Source organism: Nannobrachium achirus (genome assembly GCF_963921795.1).
Source record: "Nannobrachium achirus genome assembly, chromosome: 12".
NCBI classification, from domain to species: domain Eukaryota; kingdom Metazoa; phylum Chordata; class Actinopteri; order Myctophiformes; family Myctophidae; genus Nannobrachium; species Nannobrachium achirus.
The window spans coordinates 49,291,477-49,310,961 of NC_137832.1; the positions used below are offsets into that span (position 1 = coordinate 49,291,477).

The window sequence follows — 19,485 nt, forward strand, 5'->3', positions numbered from 1 at the left end:
ACTGACTGACTGACTGACTGACTGACTGACTGACTGCCGGTGGAGGTTTTGAAACATGCATAATTACATACAGAGAATTTTATTGCATGCAAAAACAGGCAGCAAGTGCGTGCCTTTGTGTTTCCCCAGCTGACTGGCGGGAAACCCAACCAAGGGCAGAAATGTGCATATAAAATGTACAGTTCCATTCCATGGATGAGTTAACAGAGAGGTCTAGGTGTTAAGTTACAAGTTTCAACCTTACAATTGCAGACCGTCCTCGTCGATGGATGGTCGATGGCAGAGCAAGATGCATCACAAATAGTCTACGCATACTTGTTTCTTTACTGTCTCTCAACAAAATTGGCAACTGTAGGCTGAGGTGTGGCATGCACAGACACAGCCGTGTTATTGAGTAACAGCTTGAGGAATTTGGGTTTAGTCATTCACCTGACCTTTGCCCAGTTGATCATTTTCAATGTGGATGGATCACTTCAACAGCAAATGATGAGTTAGTATTCATTCTGTGATTCTTTTGGGGTGTCCCCACTCCCCAGATGACCATGAAGTGACAATTAAGGACTTTTAATACCTTTTAATGCCTACTGTAATATCTCTAAAGTGAAAATTGGAATAGCTATTTCAACCCTGCTACTTCAATAATGAGCCTGAAGTAACTTAGTATTGGTATGTACCATAAGAAGATTTGATGAAGAGCTGGTCTCTACAGCCCAATGCACACCAATGATTCGCAATAAAATGAAAACATTGCAGAGGGAAATTGCACAGTCTAATTTCCCTGTTGCTGGTCAGCGCAGTTTTGAGATTCTTTTATTGCAACTTATTGCAAGTTGCAACTCGTTGCATTACGAATCATTGGTGTGGACTGGCCTTAACCCTCTAAACCGGGTTAACGTCCTCTGGTCACTGTCATGACAGTGTCTTTGTCAGATACTTTGTTAGGGGTCACAGCCTGAAAGGTTTGGGAACCCTTGCTGTAAAGCATTGGTTCACAACTTCACAAAGTGGGGTCCGGGGACCCCCAGGGGTCCCCAGCTAAATGATAGTTAGGAACCAAATGGACCCTGACTGTATGTAACTCAAGAGAATGGAACCAAATTGTGTCAATTTGTACACTCTCAAGAGTTAAATCAACATTGATTTTAAATATACTGTAAATGGGGTCCAAGACATTAAAATGCCATTAAATGGGGATCTGTAGCCTAATTTGCGTTCTTGAAATTTAAATGGTTGAGAATCATGGCTAGAGCCGTAAAAATTATGGAGGTTCCTGGCATATCTTTTCAAACTGGGACTAAAAAGTGTCAATGTTGTCCTCGACTTGAAAAACCACTGCCCGAAAAACAGCGACCTCTAGCGTCAAACAATTCCAATTGCAAAAGGGAGGAGGCAACGCGTTACGTAACCGCAAACAAACATGCAGCGCAGCGGCCAAGCGGCCAATGGGAGGCTCAGGGAGGGGAATCCAGCTAAATAGGAAATCAGCTGAATATTTTGTTATTGACTCACACCGACACACCACAGTTTTTGCATTCCGCCTGTGACAGATGTGAGAACAACAAACAGGAAAATCCTTCCGGAAAGAAGAAGGGGCTTCTTGTTTAACCTGTGTGTGCATTTTTTAAGATGTGCCGTTAAAGCGGAGGGGAGAATAATATCCAGGAAGTCCGCAGTTTAAAGCGATCGAGGATGTGATAATCTTTGGATGTCAAGCAACATTCTGTGGTGGCGACAATGTGCTCCTCAGAGCGAAACATAGGACTGCAAGAAGGGACATGTAAGTCACCTCCGTATGTATCCGATGTCATCATGAATTTTGAAAGATGACATTTGGTAACAGAATGGTACACAGACATCTAGATCGGACTGTCTGTCTGTGTGTACGTGGCGTAGTTAATTCAGCTTATTTGTAATCCATCGCAAGGTTGCTTCTTCTGCTGGCCCAAAAAAGATCAGATACGTTCAAGGAAAAGATGTATACAAGATCCATATCATATGCATTAAACGCTTCGCGATGCACCGGGTTGAATGCTTGTGGTTGTGGATGATCCACTGGATCGCTTATTTTTTTCTGACAAGAGACACTGTCGTACTACTGTGGTTTATGGAGTAGAGAAATACAGCTGATCTTCTCCAGCGCAGCAGTCGGCTATACACCACAGAACCTACAATTGACTGATTTTATAGGGGGGCAGGGGAGGCACTCCCCCCCCCCCCCCCCCCTCCCTCCCGATTGGCCAGCCCAGTTCTGATCTATTGATTAATTTAAAAAATAAATACAAATCATATTTTTTGTTTTCCTCGATTGATTCATTGATTCATCTAGCTCAGGGGTCAGCAACTATTTGAAATCAAGTGCTGCGTTTTTATTTTCTAGATAGTCAGTGTGCCATGTCAACATACATTTTAATGACACCCATCAAAAGATTCGGACATATTCATTTCATTTTGATTGTCAGGACATTGTTATAACAATCATTTGCAATGACAGAGCCAAAAAAGTATCTAGACTGCTACCATTCATACACATTGCATTATATTGTTGTGACTTGTTGTCACCTCTGTCCAGCGGCAGACCCTGACCTCATCCTGGAGCTGAGGACCAGACGCCCGCCGGCGCTGGATGGCCGTGCCGGCTGCGAGACGTGGAGCGTGGACTTCTCTCCGGACGGCTGCTGGTTCGCCTGGTCCATGGGCCACGGCATCGTGTGGGTTGTCGCCTGGCCACTCGACGCCGAGTAAGGGTTCAAGGTTTTTGTTTACACACTTTAAGAATTCAAGAACACCACCCCCCACACCACTCTCTCTGTCTCTTCTCGATCATTGACTGTGCCTTCACTCCCTCGAGATGGTGGCGCTATCTGTGTGCATCATGGATTGGCAGTCCATGACATGCATGGATGTGCACTGTGCACGCAAGCAAACACACACACACACACACACACACACACACACACACACACACACACACACACACACACACACACACACACCTCTTTACCAAAGCTTTACAGAATCTGCTGTGTGTCAACAGCATACAGTATGTATATCAATGGTTTAGACACCCACGGATTGTTAAAAGCCAATGGGCGAGCAATTTTAACTTCTGCTATCAAATGAGTGTCATGTAAATCTGGCGCGGCCGCATGAGGTGGCCAACGCCCAGGCAAGATTGAACCCACAGGTCTCTAAAGACTAAAATAATCTCACTTTCAGAGAAAGCCAGGAGGGTGAAAGTGACAGAGAAGACAAGAGCTTCAGCTGTGATCAAGCTGTGTGGGGGCTGGCCTTTGGACCGAGACCGCACAAGACTGCCACATGTCAAAAACAACAGTTTGTCCCATCCAAACCTTCTAAAGCAACCAACTTGCTGCTGGCCACTGGCTTGGAGGATGGAGTGATCAAACTCTGGAATGTCTTAACAGGTAACAGGGCTTACTTTCTCAGCAGGAGGGCATGTCCGCCGTGCTTCCCTCACTGTACTGCACACATGACTGGGCCGGTGTGTTATGTTTGGTCTCCCCATTATTCTCTTTCTGAACATTCAGGTCAGCTTCTGTTTGATCTCAAAGGCCATGAGGGGATTGTGAGGGACTTGGTGTTTCCTCCCAACGGAAAGCTAACCCTCGTATCGTCTTCTCGCGACAAGACCCTGAGGATTTGGGACTTGACAAAGAAAGGTGATCTAGTCTTTTTTTATATGCTTGACCGACTCTTGTGTCAAATTCACTCCCCGAATTGGATCCACTCGAGAACAAAAGAAACCTTGTTTCATCCATCATTACTGTCTATTATTTGGTGTACTTCAGGCTGTTATACCTGTGTCCCCTGTGTCCTGTAGGTAAAATGGTGCAGGTGTTGTCTGGCCACAAAGACTGGGTGAGCAGCTGCTGCATATCGCCAGACTGCAGCATGATTGCATCAGTGGGCAGATTTGACAGGGTGAGTTATGCTAGTTTGTATTTATTAAATAGTATCTACATCGTCTATTATCTGTTGACAGAGATAATAGCTCAGAAAACAAACACTTTTTACACCTACAGCCATCAAACCCATTAGTTAGCGCCTACTACAGTATCCGTCTGCTTACCCAGACGCTGCCTTTGAATTAATTAGCAGCTTGGAACTGCAAAGATAACCTAACCCCCTCCTTTAAGCCACTTGTCCTGCGTTCGTTCGCCACACATGTCTGGGTTTGAAATCTAGCAAAGAGGTCTGGTCCCAAGTCCCAACACGGTAGCAAATACTGACCTAAAAAATTGACTGCCTGGCCATAACTGTCCTAGATCTAGATATTGTGCCGCTGTGAATAGATGGTCCACTGATTAAAAATAAATATTAATTGCAGCCCAGAATGAAAAGCACTTCTGTGCTTGTGGTTTTCTCTTTTCTTTAACTTTTATTTGTTCAGAAAAGGGTGACTGAGCAATCGGTATCTTATTGTATTACAACAGCCTGCTGTATAGTATTATATACAATGGCACCCATTCAAAGGTGGGAACTGACAAAAAATGTGGCCTAAGTTGGCATTTAATACCTTGGCTGGCCCACACCGCAGATGGGGGGGGGGGGGGGGGGAAGAATGACTCACCTAACATTGTTTTCTTAATACATTTCAGCATAATTAAATTAATTGGTGTACAATTATATATGTGTTGTTGTCTGTACTTCTCTCTGGAGACTAGCCTATACACACATCCATGTGCAGATCTACCTGCTGCTGAGATGATGTTTGATGCATGTGATTGAGACGAAATAAGATAATGATAATTCTAGCTTTGCTAGACTGTGGTAAAGTTATTTCAAAACAAAGGAATTAAGGACTGTAAACGTGCCGGGCTGGCCTTGGTTAGAGAAAAGTCGCACAGTCCCACAGACCAGATAGAGTCTATTTCAGGATGCCCTTAAATAGACTGTATCTAAATGTTGTTAGGGTCCCATTGCATCATGGCTATTTGTACCACAGCTTTATTCTTTGACTCTAAAAGTTAAACTATTACATTATTCTTAAGTCATTCATTAATTATTTTTGGTTGGCTTGGCCAGACAGTCTGGGTTACCATAATCTATTAGGTTCAAAGCCAGCCTGTTAGCAGAGGGGTTTGTTTAGATTACTCTGAAAAGGCCAGATCTCAACATGGTGCCCCCCATCCCGGGGTAACAGACTCCTCCTCTCTAATTAATATTCTGCGCAGGTAGCCCCTCTCACACCACCGATGAATTCCAAGGTTGTTGTCACTGTTGCCTATGAAATCAAGCAGAAACAAAGTACCCTAAAATGTAGTGGCTTCAATGAATAGACTACAGAGATAGAAAAGAGAGAGGAACACTGTCCTTCTCTTTCTGGGGAGGAACTTTGATTATACTGTGTTTTTTCTAGATAGATATCCATTTGCATTTGTTATATTGTTGATGATGTACGGACATATTATCTTGTTTATTATTGTGATGTTATCTGCTTATTGTAAGTCGCTTTGGATTAAAAGCGTCTGCTAAATGCCTAAACTGTAAACTGTAAACTGTAACAAAGTCATGACAATAGCCTATGGGCAAATGGGCAAAATACAACTATGGAAGATTGACTTGCTCTAGCTGTACACTGTGTACGCACGCGTACGCACGCGTACGCACGCACACACACACACACACACACACACACACACACACACACACACACACACACACACACACACACACACACACACACACACACACACACATGCATGCACATGTGTGCGTGCAAATGTATGGTGTAGCAGCCAACATCACAAGACATCACAAGGCAGTGAGACAGACTACTGTCTACTGTGACAGAATGGAAAAAGGATACTAACTACCAGCATGTCCTACCATAGCCTGATAATGTGGATTCACTCACACACATTCCTCCATGAATCCACATTATCAGGCTGGCATTGCCACACTAGTCCTGCCATAAGTAGCCCTCAGATGACCCCCAAACCACTGTGTTCTTCTCTGCCCCCTTGTGGATGGTACAACCCATTGCACTCATTGGGGTGGATTTCGGACTTTGGCTTTTGTGTCTCGATCAAATTTTAAGCCCAATGTCGATGATTGAACTTGACATTTGACACTTAGTTTAGTTATCACTATTTGTATCTTCATTGTGGACCCAGACAGACTCTGGTCGGTCCATTTTGAGAGCGCTTCGACTTTGGCCAGTGTCAGATAAGAGACAAGCCATTAGGCCGATTTCTCTACGCTCTGTGGGCCCATTAGCCAAGGACAAAAACAGAAAAGGAAAAAAAGAAAAAGAAACCACCCACGCGGCCCGTAAATAGACCAAGCCCACTGGGAATGATCCTGTTATTCCTGACATCCAATCCATCCTTGCCAAGTTCAACCTCCACATCACCCATTTTTGGAGTGCCTTGCTCAAGGGCAGCTTTGACCATCTCTGCTGATTGAGAGTTGAACATTCCTCACTCACTTTCTTCAACCAGAAAAAGTGAATTTATGATTTATACTTGGTTTTGTGCCATGTCGCACACGTAAAATAGCAGATCTACAAACTCAAACGTGTGGCGATGCAATGGCTTGTAGATCAGATATTTCAGGGCTTTTTAGTAAATATTCTCGTCTGGAAAGTGGAAACAAGCCTACCTTTCTAACCTCCAGACTCCCCCACTACTACAGAAGGTTGAGTCCTAGCAAAGCATATGGAGGGGTTGTATCTATGGTGTCCTTCCACTCATGCTGACCAGACTGGTTTGGTGGATCTAGATCTTGCTCCCTGGTTATCTCCATCCGGAGGTACGGAGCTGTGCTGTTCTATTAATTTCCCCAGCTGCCCAGTTTATTTCTCTGGAGAGATCTGTTCTCAATCTACTGTCTTCCTCTCCAGGGAGCTTCAAGTCATTGTTGTAGTTTGTTCTCATTTTCTCTGACGGATCAGGGAACACAAGCAGTGGTGGAAGAAGTACACTTATTTTTGTCTTTTTTACGTAAAGTAGCAATAGCTACAGGTACTTTAAAATGACTTGCAAGTAAAAGGCCTGCACAAAAAAAAAGTTTTTTAGGCAAAGTGTAAAACAGGGTTTAACTGGTTAATGCATTTTGTAATCATTTAGATCTGCAATGTAGCTGGGAACTAAAGCTGGCAAATAATTGTACAATAAAATAGACATACTCGAGTAAAGTACCTCAAAGCTCAATATTTTACAAATGTTCTTACAGTAGTTACTTTCCACCGCTGAATACATGCCTTGAACACTTGGTCTTGGACTTACCCCTCCCTCACAACATCGAACTTTAAAATCACACTCTGTCATTTGAAAAGTTGTAGCCTGTCTGGCAGGAATATCATGTTTCAAAAGTGTGTGTGAATGTCATAAGAGAAAAAGAACGTTCATTAGATTTCTTGAGACAAAGTAATAGGTTAACAACAAAGGAGATTATAACTTTGAACTGTTTGAACCTCAGTATGATCGTTTTAAATGGTAAACTTATTCTTGTTTTTAGCAAATGTTTAACCGCTTAAACCCTATAAAGCTCCCCCAGTGCTCTATACTAGGTCCGGTCCTTTCCCCTCCTCTACACTGAATCTCTTTCCCGAAAATAGACGATCTGAAGCTCACAACGTGTCGAGTTGCTTGCGACACGTTCTGAACTTGTACAGTAGATGTTCCAGAATAGAGATAATAGGATTGAGGTTTTTATTATTATAACTTTTCCTTTATTTTACCTGGAGTACTGTCCCAGTGATAATCAAAATCTCTTTTTTGCAAGGAAGACCTGACCAAACGGCATTACAAAAACACAAAATAATAAAACGGCAACATAAAACCCATGTAAAAATAACTACTTTTACAGTTTAAGTCAGTGGTTCCCAAACGTTAAAGGTTGTGACCCAAAAGAGAGATCAGACGTTTGCCCGGGACCCAAACTAGTGAAAATAGCACATCTACAAGCACACAGCGCGTCGCTTCACGCTTCATTGTGAGCTTGTAGATCCGCTACATTATTCATTATTAATATATTTATTTCGTAGAGATGTAGGAAAAGAAAATGTGATTTTGACTCGAGTCGTGACCCATACAAATTGGTCCGTGACCCACAAATGGGTCCTGACCCACCGCTTGGGAAACGGTGGTTTAAGCAGGTAATGTTTAACTGTTACTGTAATAACACGATGATGTTTCTCCTTGAACAGATGGTGTGTCTGTGGAGCCTGCGGTCGTACACGTTCATCAGGAACTTGACGGGAGGGGCCCACAAGACCTTCTATCTGCTGACCTCCTGTGATTTCTCTCCCGACGGGGCCCTGCTCGCCACGGCAGCCTTCAGCGGTTCCACCTGGTGGATTGACTTATGGGACCCGTACACTGCAGAGAAACTGGCCACTCTGGTGTACGTTGCACTCTTTTTATAGGAAATCAATGGGGTAGGAGGAGGAGGAGGTACCAATTCATCAAGTTATTTTTGTCGGCAAGATTGAATGGCTGCGTCTCATTTCCCTAAATTACACTTTGTCCTAGCCATAGAGTAGAGCAGTGGTTCTCAACCTGTGGGTCGGGACCCCCAGAGGGGTCCCCAAATTATTTTGGGGGGTCCCCAGATGTTATAGCTAAATGTTAACATTATTTTCTCACTCAACAGTAAACAGACCAACATACAGTATAAGTGTATAGAAGGTTTCTAAAGTGACACTTTAAGGACGTTAAAGACCTTTTTAGTACCTCTGGTCAAACATAAGTCAAATTGTCAAATATTAGAGGCAGAAATTGTGAAAATAGCAGATCTACATGCTCACAACGCCTTGCGTTGCGAGGCGTTGTGAGCATGTAGATCGGCTATTTTCACAATGGTATAGATCGAGTCAAACTAAATGTAATGCCAACTCCTACAATTCCAAGTGTTTGTGCAGGATGAGGGGTCCCCTGTTCAAATATGATTATTTTGGGGGTCACAGCCTGAAAAGGTTGAGAACCACTGGAGTAGAGAACGGACGGCCCTGCCCTCCCCTATTAATTTCAATGAAGCTGCACACCCAACGCATCAATCTCCCAGAAGTACCCTCTTCTTGCGCATTTGACCAACGAGGTTTTGGTCATAGAGCAGGCGCAATACATGTTTTGACCACCAGGTCAAAACGGATATAGTACGGTAGATAGAATAGTCCCAACTCCTTGGGGTGTTTTTTGTCACATTATTGCGACCGTAGGTCGCATTTACTATCAAAACCTCCACAAAGTGTAACTACGTCCGTCCGTCCCTCCGTCTGTCTGTCACACCTCACACGTCACACTCTTGCCCTGCTCATATCTCCGCAACCGTTGCCCCGATCCATGCCAAATTTTGCACACACGTTCCTTGCCTGCCAAACTACAACCTCCAAGGACCCCCGGAGCTCCAGGGACCCCCAGGTCCCTGGGGGACCCCCAGATGTAAAAAATTACCAAATGTGCTAAACTGACCAAATGACCACCCCAACGGGGCTGCTCACGGGGAATTCCCGGGGACCACCGACTCCTGGTGCTCCAGAACGGATGCAAAAGTGGTGGCGCCCCCAGTGGAGGACCCCCTACACTGCAGCTCACATAAAATGCCGTAACTCCAGCTAGGAGCGACCGGGACAGCCGGGGCCGGTACCTATTCGTCTGCCTTGCCAGCGCGGACACCCCACCCCTCATTTCTCACATGGCCCTCTTCTAGCGCCACCATGAGGCCGATTCTTGCAAAACACATTTTTGGACACTGCTCCTAAAATCTTTGCCCTAAAATCACGCAAATCGGTACACAGTATGTCTACACTCATCCCATCAACATGAATCTGTCCCATATAGCGCCACCTGCAGGCCGATTTTTAAAAACACATTTTTGGACACTGCTCCTACAGATTTTGCCCTAAAATCACGAAAATCACTAGACAGTATGTCTACACTCATGTCATCAACATGGATCAGGAAGATTTTGGAAAAACAAATGTTTGCCCTATTTGTGGAGATAAGTGACCTACGGTCGCTTATCTCCCGATTAGGGAGTCTTACTGGTATGTAAATATATACTGAGGTGAAATTCGTCCTCTGCATTTACCCATCTTATAACAACTAGGAGCAGTGAGCAGCCATTGGATTCTACGGCAGTCTGGGAGCAATTAGGGATTTAGAGTCTTGCTCAGGGACAAATGTGGACATTGCTGGCCTGGCCTGGAATCATACCTGGGACAACCAGAGGCTCTGGCTCCCCTGGCGGGCTCACTAACCACTCAACTATGGCCACCCCTCATATATAATCCTTGCGGTCCTGGGGGCTTGGTCTAGCTCCTCTATTATCACTCGAACAAGGTTATGTAAATAGGGAAAAGGCATCTGCACGTTATGGAGGTAGACGTTGCGAAATTCAAGAGCTTGTAGATTTGTTTTGAACACTCGATATTTCGACGTCCCATTATACGACCAAGGGTAAGGGTTAGGTTTTAAGGTTAGTAGCATTTACCAGGTTAGCATTCACCAGCGTCGGCAGGTTAGCATTTCACCAGGTTAGCATTCACCAGCATCGGACAAATGTGACGTCGAACTAGCATAGTTTTACTGAGGTTAGGGTAAGGTTTAGGCATAGTAGCATTCACCAGGTTAACACTTATGTTGCTATGATTTCTTCTCTTCAATGTCCCACGTTGCCATGGTTACCATAGACTTCCATGTAATTGCGCAATTGTGTAAAAAGTGCACGCCCATGCCTAGATGATGCACCACGTGTGTGCCCACTGTTCACAGCTTTCAAACAAAAAAATCCGCTTGGAAATCCGTTCAGGCATTCATGATTTATCAGCCATTATGTTTTCTTCAGATGTAAACAAACATGGCTGCCATGTTTGAAAGAATGGGTTGGTATGGGGGTTAAACATGCAATTTCGCGATCGCGATCATGCCTAATACATTTCTGGAGGTCCAAATAGGGTTGCCAACTCCGAGAGTTTCAAATACGGGACACCTCATTATATTTCTGAGGAAAGGTGCGGCGGCAAAGCCGCCGCCGAAAAATCGGATATTTACGGTTATAAAGTTGGCTAAAACGGGCATTTTCCTATATTAAATCATATTTTTCCTTTCACAATATAATTTTGGGTGTCTTTGGGCCATGTCCTATTACCTTAAAATCATGTAGTGTATTTTTTATTTTATTTTTTATTCCAAAACAGGTCTACCAGCTACATGTGCCCACTCTTTGGTTACCCAACAATAGTTTAATCATATTGGCATACAGTAATAACCATTAGGTTTTAAAAACAAAATCAACGCATGCTTGTTATTTCACATACCAGCCAGTCTGGGGTCGCTTTAGTAGTTGGCAGACAAGAAATACTGTAGTGCTCCCAGGAATACCAATATATCCATGGCTTATTTTCTGCTTGCTTTTTCACTTTGTTGTTTAGGCTATCACCTATCATGGATTCATGTCTAATCTGTTTGTACACAATCTTCTGTCACGCGTTTTCTTTTTTAAAGACATTCAACTCGGTATCGCTCGCACTTTCGCGCAGGCAACTGTGGATTGTACCTACAGCCCATGGGAACGGATTGTGTAGGCGGCGGAGCGGCGGAGCCTGTGTCTTAGCAACACTGTGTTAATAAGCCAATGGGCTGCTTACAAACAGCGCAGCGCCTCACTCAGCAATGGGATGCAGCACTTGACTCAGAGGAGAGCAGAGTGGAAGCTCTCTGACAGGCAGAATCGATGTCATTTCTCAATTAAATCATCCCGTCATTCATATTTATCCCCCAACCTTCAAATACGGGACAAAGAGCGTCCCGTTTCAGTTCAATACGGGACACGTCTTTTAGTTTCCAAAAAAGGGACGATCCCGTATTTTACGGGACGGTTGGTAACCCTAGGTCCAAAAAACATTTTTGAAAAAAAAAAATGTTTTTTTTTTTTTTTTTTTTTTCAAAAATGGCCCAAACTCGGGAAACTCAGGGTTGGCACAGCGGTAGTACCTTTTCAAACTCGGGAAACTCGGGGTTGGCACCAGATGTGTTAACATTCACCAGGTTAGCATTCACCAGCGTCGGCAGGTTAGCATTTCACCAGGTTAGCATTCACCAGCATCGGACGAATGTGACGTCGAACTATCGAACGTCGTAATAACGCTACGCTCCCCACTCACTCACACGGTCTGAAATTTGAAGTGCAAAGTTCATTTTGCATGTTGGTATCGAGTGCTCAAATGAAATCTACATGCTCTCAAATACTGCAGCATGTCTACAATACCTTCATATACTGTAAATGTCCTTTCTGCATTTAAATAACTTTGTAGGAATAAGGATAGATGAAGTAGGACAGAGCAGAATAAGGACCTGAGACGCAGCCAATGAGACTACATACAAGGGTTCAGCTTGAACACGTTTGCCTTCGAGCATACTGCGTCAAAGGTCAATGTTACTATAAATAGAATCATCACTTTACTCTACTGCATTCATTTGGGCCCTGATTGAACAGAACATTTGTACAGGGCTTCAGTACTAGGATAGCTTAAAAGAATTTGTGTTTCAGCATTCTGTGCCCAAGAATTAGGCATAATATGCACCGTTCTGTATGTGGTTATATATACAGTATATATATTTATAAAGCATCAAAGCAGTTTGCCATCATGTCCAGGGGCGACAGTGGTTCAGAAGGGAATCAGAAGGTTCCTGGTTCGATCCTCGGTTAACTCCTGGCTGCATGTCGGAAGTGTCCTTGAGCAAGGCACTAAACCCCTAATCGCTCCAGATATGCAGGTTGGTGCCTTGCATGGTTTGCTCCTCCACCATCTGTGTGTGAATGGGACATACATTGTAAAGTGCTTTTGGGAAAAGGCGCTATATAAATGCATATTATGCATTTACAAGCATCAGTTTGTGGTGAAGGCCATATCCCATGAAGTTAGTGTGCAACTGTGTCCCGGGTACACTCAATACATTCGCTAACTTTCACTACGGTATTTACATCTGTTGCACTAGGCCAAAAAATATGAGCAGGTGTCTTATGTCAGACTGGTGTAACCTGTCCCGTTACTGTACTGCCAGCTTTAGTCTTTTGTTTGAGAGTCAGTGTCAATGTGCTGTGCATGCGTTTGTCATCTTACTTGGAAGTACAGAGTGGGAGGCAATAGAAGACATCAATATCTCTGAAATGGCTCCCTTTTCTTTTCTGGACCTACAGTATGACTTGACTTGTCTTTAACCACTTTCAACTTGGCATCCCTATTTTCGGCACGTCATTATAGGTGTAAATTGCCGATCTACAAGCTCACAGAGTGGATCGGCTATTTTTCCTGTGCGACACCATCGTACGACAAAGTATATAGGGCTTAACGGGATAGTTCATCCAAAAAATTAGCAGTTCCTTATGGAGACACGAAGAGTCTCCTCGAATTATTGGCTTACGAATGCAACAAAAACTAAAACTACCGTAATTGCCGGACTATAAGCCGCGGCTTTTTTCCCATGTTTTGAACCCTGCGGCTTATACAAAGGTGCGGCTTATATAACGATTTTTACAGCTAACGGCCAGTTTGTTAGTTTTACAATGGTCTTTAACAAGGATTTATATATTGATTTATACAGCTAACGTCCACCAGGGGCTCTCAAGCAGGAAGCAAGAAGGACCCCTGCGCCTTATAGTCAGGTGTGGCTTATATATGTAAAGATTTGTTTTCTTTTCTAAATTTAGCTGGTGCGGCTTATATTCAGGTGCGGCTTATAGTCCAGCAATTAGGGTAAATAAACAAATCCATGAATTCAAGTCTCCATGGGGTGAGCAATCAATAGCAAAAAAAGTCAGTTTGGGGGTGAACTATCCCTTTAAGTAGTGGTTAAAGTTCTACATGACGCCTTCCTATATTTCCTACTCTGCCTCTAGGTAAATCATTTTAGTTTTGTTTGCTTTTGAAACTACTCGAAGTTCCTATGTGTTTGTCCTGTTAGTGTAGTCTCATTTTCACATCTGCAGTGCACTGTGTACCCGCCTTTTGATGCTGTGTACAGCACTGGTTCCCAAACACTGGGTCGGGAGTCGGGACACATTTGTAGGTCGCAGACAGATTTTTATCATTTTTGTTTCTTACTTTTCGCTTTTTAATTATTGTTATTCAAATTATTTTGAAAAAACATTCCCTAGAAATTATTATTACCAGTATTATAATTATAATTATTATTAATTAAAAACAAAATTCAGTGTTTTTTTTATTTATTATTTCATGAAGAAAGTGAAAATAGCCAATCTACCGCTTGTTTCACTAGTTTGGGTCCCGGGCAAACGTCTAATCTCTCTTTTGGTCTCGAGCTAAAAAGATTGTGAACCACTGCTGTAAAGCACTATGATCAGTTTCGGTTGCTTTTAAATAAACGTTTGACTCTGCTTCGGTCCACAGCGACTACTGCGACATCTACGGGCAAAACCAGATCTCTGCCATACAGTTCTCTCCTGACGGCTTGCATCTGGCGATAGTGACTGAGGACAGGTGAGAAATGTATCAGTTTAATACAGTGGAGGAAAACACTTTCAACATGCAGTGACTAGTATGTGATAGACTAGCAATGCACAACCTGTGAGCCACAAGGATATTGCAATTGGGCCCCCAAATAATTGGCAAAAGACTAAGGGCTCTATCTGTGTCCATGCCTTACCCCGGCTTATCCATAAAGCTTTTTTTTTCCTACTATTTTGAAAAACATGTTTGAATATTTCAAATAGCTGTAGATCGGCTATTTGAAGTATATTAAAAAAGTTTATGGATAAGGGGTAAGGCATGGACGATAATATAGCAGTAAGATTTCATTGATAATATAACATATATATAATATAACAATATTTAAAAATAAATGTGTTAAAAAATGACATTGTATATTTGCTTTAAAACCTTGAAATTCATTCATTGCGATACTAATTTAAAAAAAGTTTTCGTTCAATTGATCCAAGTCAGAACACGATTGATTGATCTTTCTCTACAAAAAGAGGTTTTCAAGTGGGCCCTGGTCCAGAAAAGGTTGGGGACCCCTGTGATTCTGTGTGATAGACAGTCCTTTAGATGGTCTGATGTTAGAAGTATTGTGTGTATTTATTCGCAGAGCCCTTCGTATCTGGGAGCCTGGGCAGAAGGGCTGGCTGATGCAGACTGAGGAGGACCAGACGTCCAACGGACTCTGCTGCAATTTCCATCCACAAGGGGGCGTGGTGGCTACAGGGTATGCAGCCCCCAAATACCTCAATAACACTGTCGAGTCAAGTTTATACTTACAAGTTACAACCTGAAGAGAATCTCTTGTTATTCAATGAAATTATATTTTATTATATTCCCAAATCACAAGTTGTCTCAAGGCACTTTACATAGAGACCCCAACATTTTGCCCCTGACCAAGCATTTGACAACAAACAAATCCAACAAAGGGTCAAACTCGTTCTTCTGCTATACCACCAATATGTGGAACGCCTTACCGAAGGCCATAAAGGAGTGTGGATCCCTAGCATCCTTTAAAATCGCCCTGAAAAACCACTTACAGACGGCAGCTGTTCGCAACTGGTAAAAACAAACCTAGCCCAGCCCAGCCCTACCCTTCCTCCTTTGTATATACTTACTGTTTGTATAGACTTACTGTTTTTTGTTTATTCTTTTCCTGACTATATCTACTGCATAGTACTGTGTTCTATTCGTCTGTCATTCAATGTTATGAGATACTTAAATGGTTTCCTGTGGAAATAAGCTTAGTCTTTTCTAGGATCTCCTTTTAGTAGACCTTATACCAGTGAACTGTACCGTCATGAATCTATACCTTTTCCTATGCAAACTTCTAATAAAGTCTTCAAACAATCAAAACAATATTAAGGGAAAATGTCCCTTTGTTGGAAATTAACCTTGTGCAAAACCAAGCTCTAGTCTGTGTATTCAGACAGCTTTGAATGGGAGAATGCTTGTCTCTCGTCAACAGTCAACCCGTTGCCCTGCAACGGGTTATAACAGTCCTGTATGTCTAATGCACAGTGATCAGCCCTTTACCAAGCTTTGTTTCTCCTCTCCCCGGCAGAACCAGGGACGGCAACGTGCGCTTCTGGAGGACGCCCAGGGTGGTGCCCAGCCTGAGACACCTGTGCCGCTCGGTCCTGCGCCACTCCGTCTCCACCCACCAGATCGAGCCGCTTCCCATCCCTAGGAGGATCCTGGAGTACCTCACCTACCGCACCTTACCCAACCGCCTGGAAACCTGCTGCTCCTCCTCCTCGTCCTCCTCCGATGAGTGGGAGAGTTAAAGGAGCACTTCGATCCAATTCCAACCTTATTCTCATGTCATTTGGTTGCTCCTCACTGATCCTTGTTATACGATGGCACAATTTCTCTCTACTCGCTGTGTCTCAGAGGGCTATTGGACAGTTCAGAACCCTGCCTACAAATGACATCATCGGTCCGGATTCCAAGCTAATAGAAACTAGAAAAGTGCAATTCTGGGAAATTGCAAGTGTGGTTGCACTGACGTGAGTCGCGAGGAAACCAATGGGAAATGACCTCCGTCTTACCATTTATGTTATACAGTATATTGTATGTAATAATAAGTGAAGCATGACCAATCCTGTCTGATTGGAGATTATATTGTCCAAGAGAACCCAGATAACTTCAGTTAAAAGGTTAACAATAAACAGGTTCAGTTTAGCTGGCATAAAAGTTCTGAGACATAGAACCATAGTGCGTTGCCTATAGCAACCACACTAACTACACCCTTTCTCTAACTGGAAAGTTAAGACACTGAAACAGAAAGCATTGTTGAATCAAAACATGGTTTTCTACCGACGATCTGGTAGACAGGTTTCTCAACTGTCAACACACAGCCCACCTCTGCGACACAGAGTGAGACAGAAATGGTACCATCTTATCTCTATCTTCATCTTATAATGGGACATTAGGTGAGGACCAATTATATGAAGACGAGGTTGACATTGGGTGAAGAAGTGGTCCTTTTTAAGTGATTTAGGCCAGTGGTTCTCAACCTTTTTCTGGATCTGGGTCCGCTTGAAAAATCTCAAGCATCCGCGACCCACCCATCTGAACACGGCAGCAGATAGGCAGGCTGCTGTGTTCGGTGGGCAGACGGGCGGGTCGCGTGCATTTTTTTCAGAGCATGTTTATTTTAACGGATCCGTTTATTTATTGTGTTCCCAGCTTGGATGAATGGAACCATGAGCAGTATCACAATGAAGACTCAACTTTTCAAGGTTTTAAAGCATGACAACATATCATAGTTTTCATATTTAAAGGTGATACACCATGAAATTTCACTTTTCCTATTTTAAAACCTTTTTTTGGGGTCCCACTAGCACCTTCTATCCTCACAAAGTCCCATTTCTGACCGTTGTGTCTTTCTCTGGTTTTGAGAAGGCGAAGGTTAAAAGTATCCCACGGGTTCTCAAAACAGGCTATCCAGATTTGCTGCCGATTGTGACGTCATCTGCCGATTGTGACGTCATCATCAACAACAAAAAAATCTTTTTTTTTTTTTTCAGAAAAAACTTTTTTTCAAAAAAAAAAATGTTTTTCAAAAAGATTTTGGGGGGGGGGTGGCGCAGTTCAGGCCAAAGGTGGTACTGCAGCTGAAATGCTCTGAGAGCCATTCAAAAATGAGACAGGCTCTCTATTCAGGAGGTAATTTAGACTCAAACCTTTTGAAAAACGTTTTTGGGACATAAACAATATGACATAAATACTTTTTAAATGCATGGTGTATCACCTTTAACGTTATATTATCATTACAATGTTTAGTGTTTTTGCCAATTATCTGAGGGGTCCACTTGCAATATTCTCAAAGTCCAGAGGTTGAGAACCACTGGTTTAGGGGCGTGGTCACATAAGCGCCTCATCCCTGTTCACTTCCAGGGGCGTCACAAGGGGGGGGAAAAGTGGGACTGAGTTACTACGGCCCAAGGTGGAGGAGGCGCCTTAATTATTTTATACTTTAGCTATTGAAAAATAGCAGATATACAAGCTCACAGCGTGGCACCGAGTGCCGCGCTGCGAGGTTGTAGATCTGCTATTTTTGAAAAGTCGTGAAAATGTGTGCAAATCTTTGAATATGTGTATTTGTTAACCGAACATTTGTACGGTAGTCGGTAACTACATTTTTGCTTCTGGGGGTGCCAACTAAATATTTTGAGATGGGGGTCCGTGGCCAAATACATATCATTTTGGGGGTCCTTCACATGAAAAAGTTTGAGCACCACTGACATAGAAACCTAGGTTTTTCAAAAAAACTTAGGATTTTAAATATTCAAAGCACAAATTTCACGATTATTCAAAAATAGCATCGGCACTCAGTGCCGTGCTGTGAGCTTGTATATCTGCTATTTTTCAAGCACAAAATGTTAAAGCACAAAATGTGAGTGAATCCTTGTACCCAGGGCCCAGAATGTGGTGCGACACCCCTGTTCAATCTCACTCTGTGGGAGAAGAGGGTGTGCAGCTGCTGCCCGTTGATGGCATCGACATGTGAATTCCAACACGTTTGAAAGTAGGGTTGGGCGATTCCACTTTAAATCAATATGACCATTGAGCCTGTTTGCAATTCATTAGCCAAGCTCACAATGTGTAGCGGTGCGATGTGAGCTTGTAGATTGTCTTATCTTTTTCAAATGCCAACATCGTATAAATTGAAGTTAAATATTGGGCTTAAGTGGTTAATCAATTCAGGAGATTATACAAAATCCATTAGAATGTTTTTGTGCTGATTTGTGGATCCATAAGGAAAGAACAGTGAGCAGGTCAGTCATGTGTTCTTAATGTCGGTTTCGATACATTTGACTATAATTGCCCAGCCCTAGTTTGAAGTGTGGAATTCAACATTGGTGCACTTCAACTGGGCTTCAACCAATAGGAAAGAAACGTCCCATTTGGGAGGTGTTTGCTTGTAGTTTACCACGAAATATGCACCAGGGAACGGGCATCAGAGCCAGCTTTGAACGGCACCGACCGCACCGCACAAGACGGCATGGGAAAACATAACCCGTCTAAAACCGCACCCTTGACACTTGAGTCGTACAACGATTACCACGGCGGAAATCGCCATTGGAACGTTGTACGACGGAGTATACATCATGTATTAAGATAAGACCGGAACACAAAGACGTGCAATCTCGCAATACCGAACACAAAATTGTGCAATCTCGCAATAATTTCAAAAGGGTTTACAATTAACAGATTGTTATACACATTTTTCATAACAAAATGCGTATTTTGTAATGGAGTGTAAAGGGAGTTTTCAGAGGTTCTTAGTGTAATTAATGTCTAGCACAAGAATTATACTGATATCTATGTTAGATTCAGCATTCCTACAGTAAGGGATATATTAAATTGCACTGCTCAAAAAGCTGACCGCACCGTGCTTAAATCGTCACCACTTAACATATCTAACTTGTGTTGTTTACTACAATTTTATATTATTTATTGTGTAAATAGAAATATAATAAATCTATTTCAAATCATTTGTGTGCTGAAGTTTC

The 19,485-nt window shown here is 42.9% G+C and overlaps 1 protein-coding gene across 1 annotated transcript; it reads left to right on the top strand.

The window, feature by feature from the left end:
• Positions 1 to 1,525: 1,525 nt before the first annotated feature.
• On the top strand, positions 1,526 to 19,467 carry wsb2 (WD repeat and SOCS box containing 2). Its single transcript, XM_080738261.1, has 9 exons — positions 1,526 to 1,777; positions 2,570 to 2,738; positions 3,217 to 3,425; positions 3,549 to 3,680; positions 3,842 to 3,942; positions 8,174 to 8,370; positions 14,378 to 14,467; positions 15,075 to 15,191; positions 16,029 to 19,467. Exons 1-9 carry the CDS (start codon positions 1,735 to 1,737, stop codon positions 16,249 to 16,251), a joined length of 1,281 nt encoding a protein of 426 aa, XP_080594387.1. The 5' UTR covers positions 1,526 to 1,734; the 3' UTR covers positions 16,252 to 19,467.
• The last annotated feature ends 18 nt before the right edge of the window (positions 19,468 to 19,485 follow it).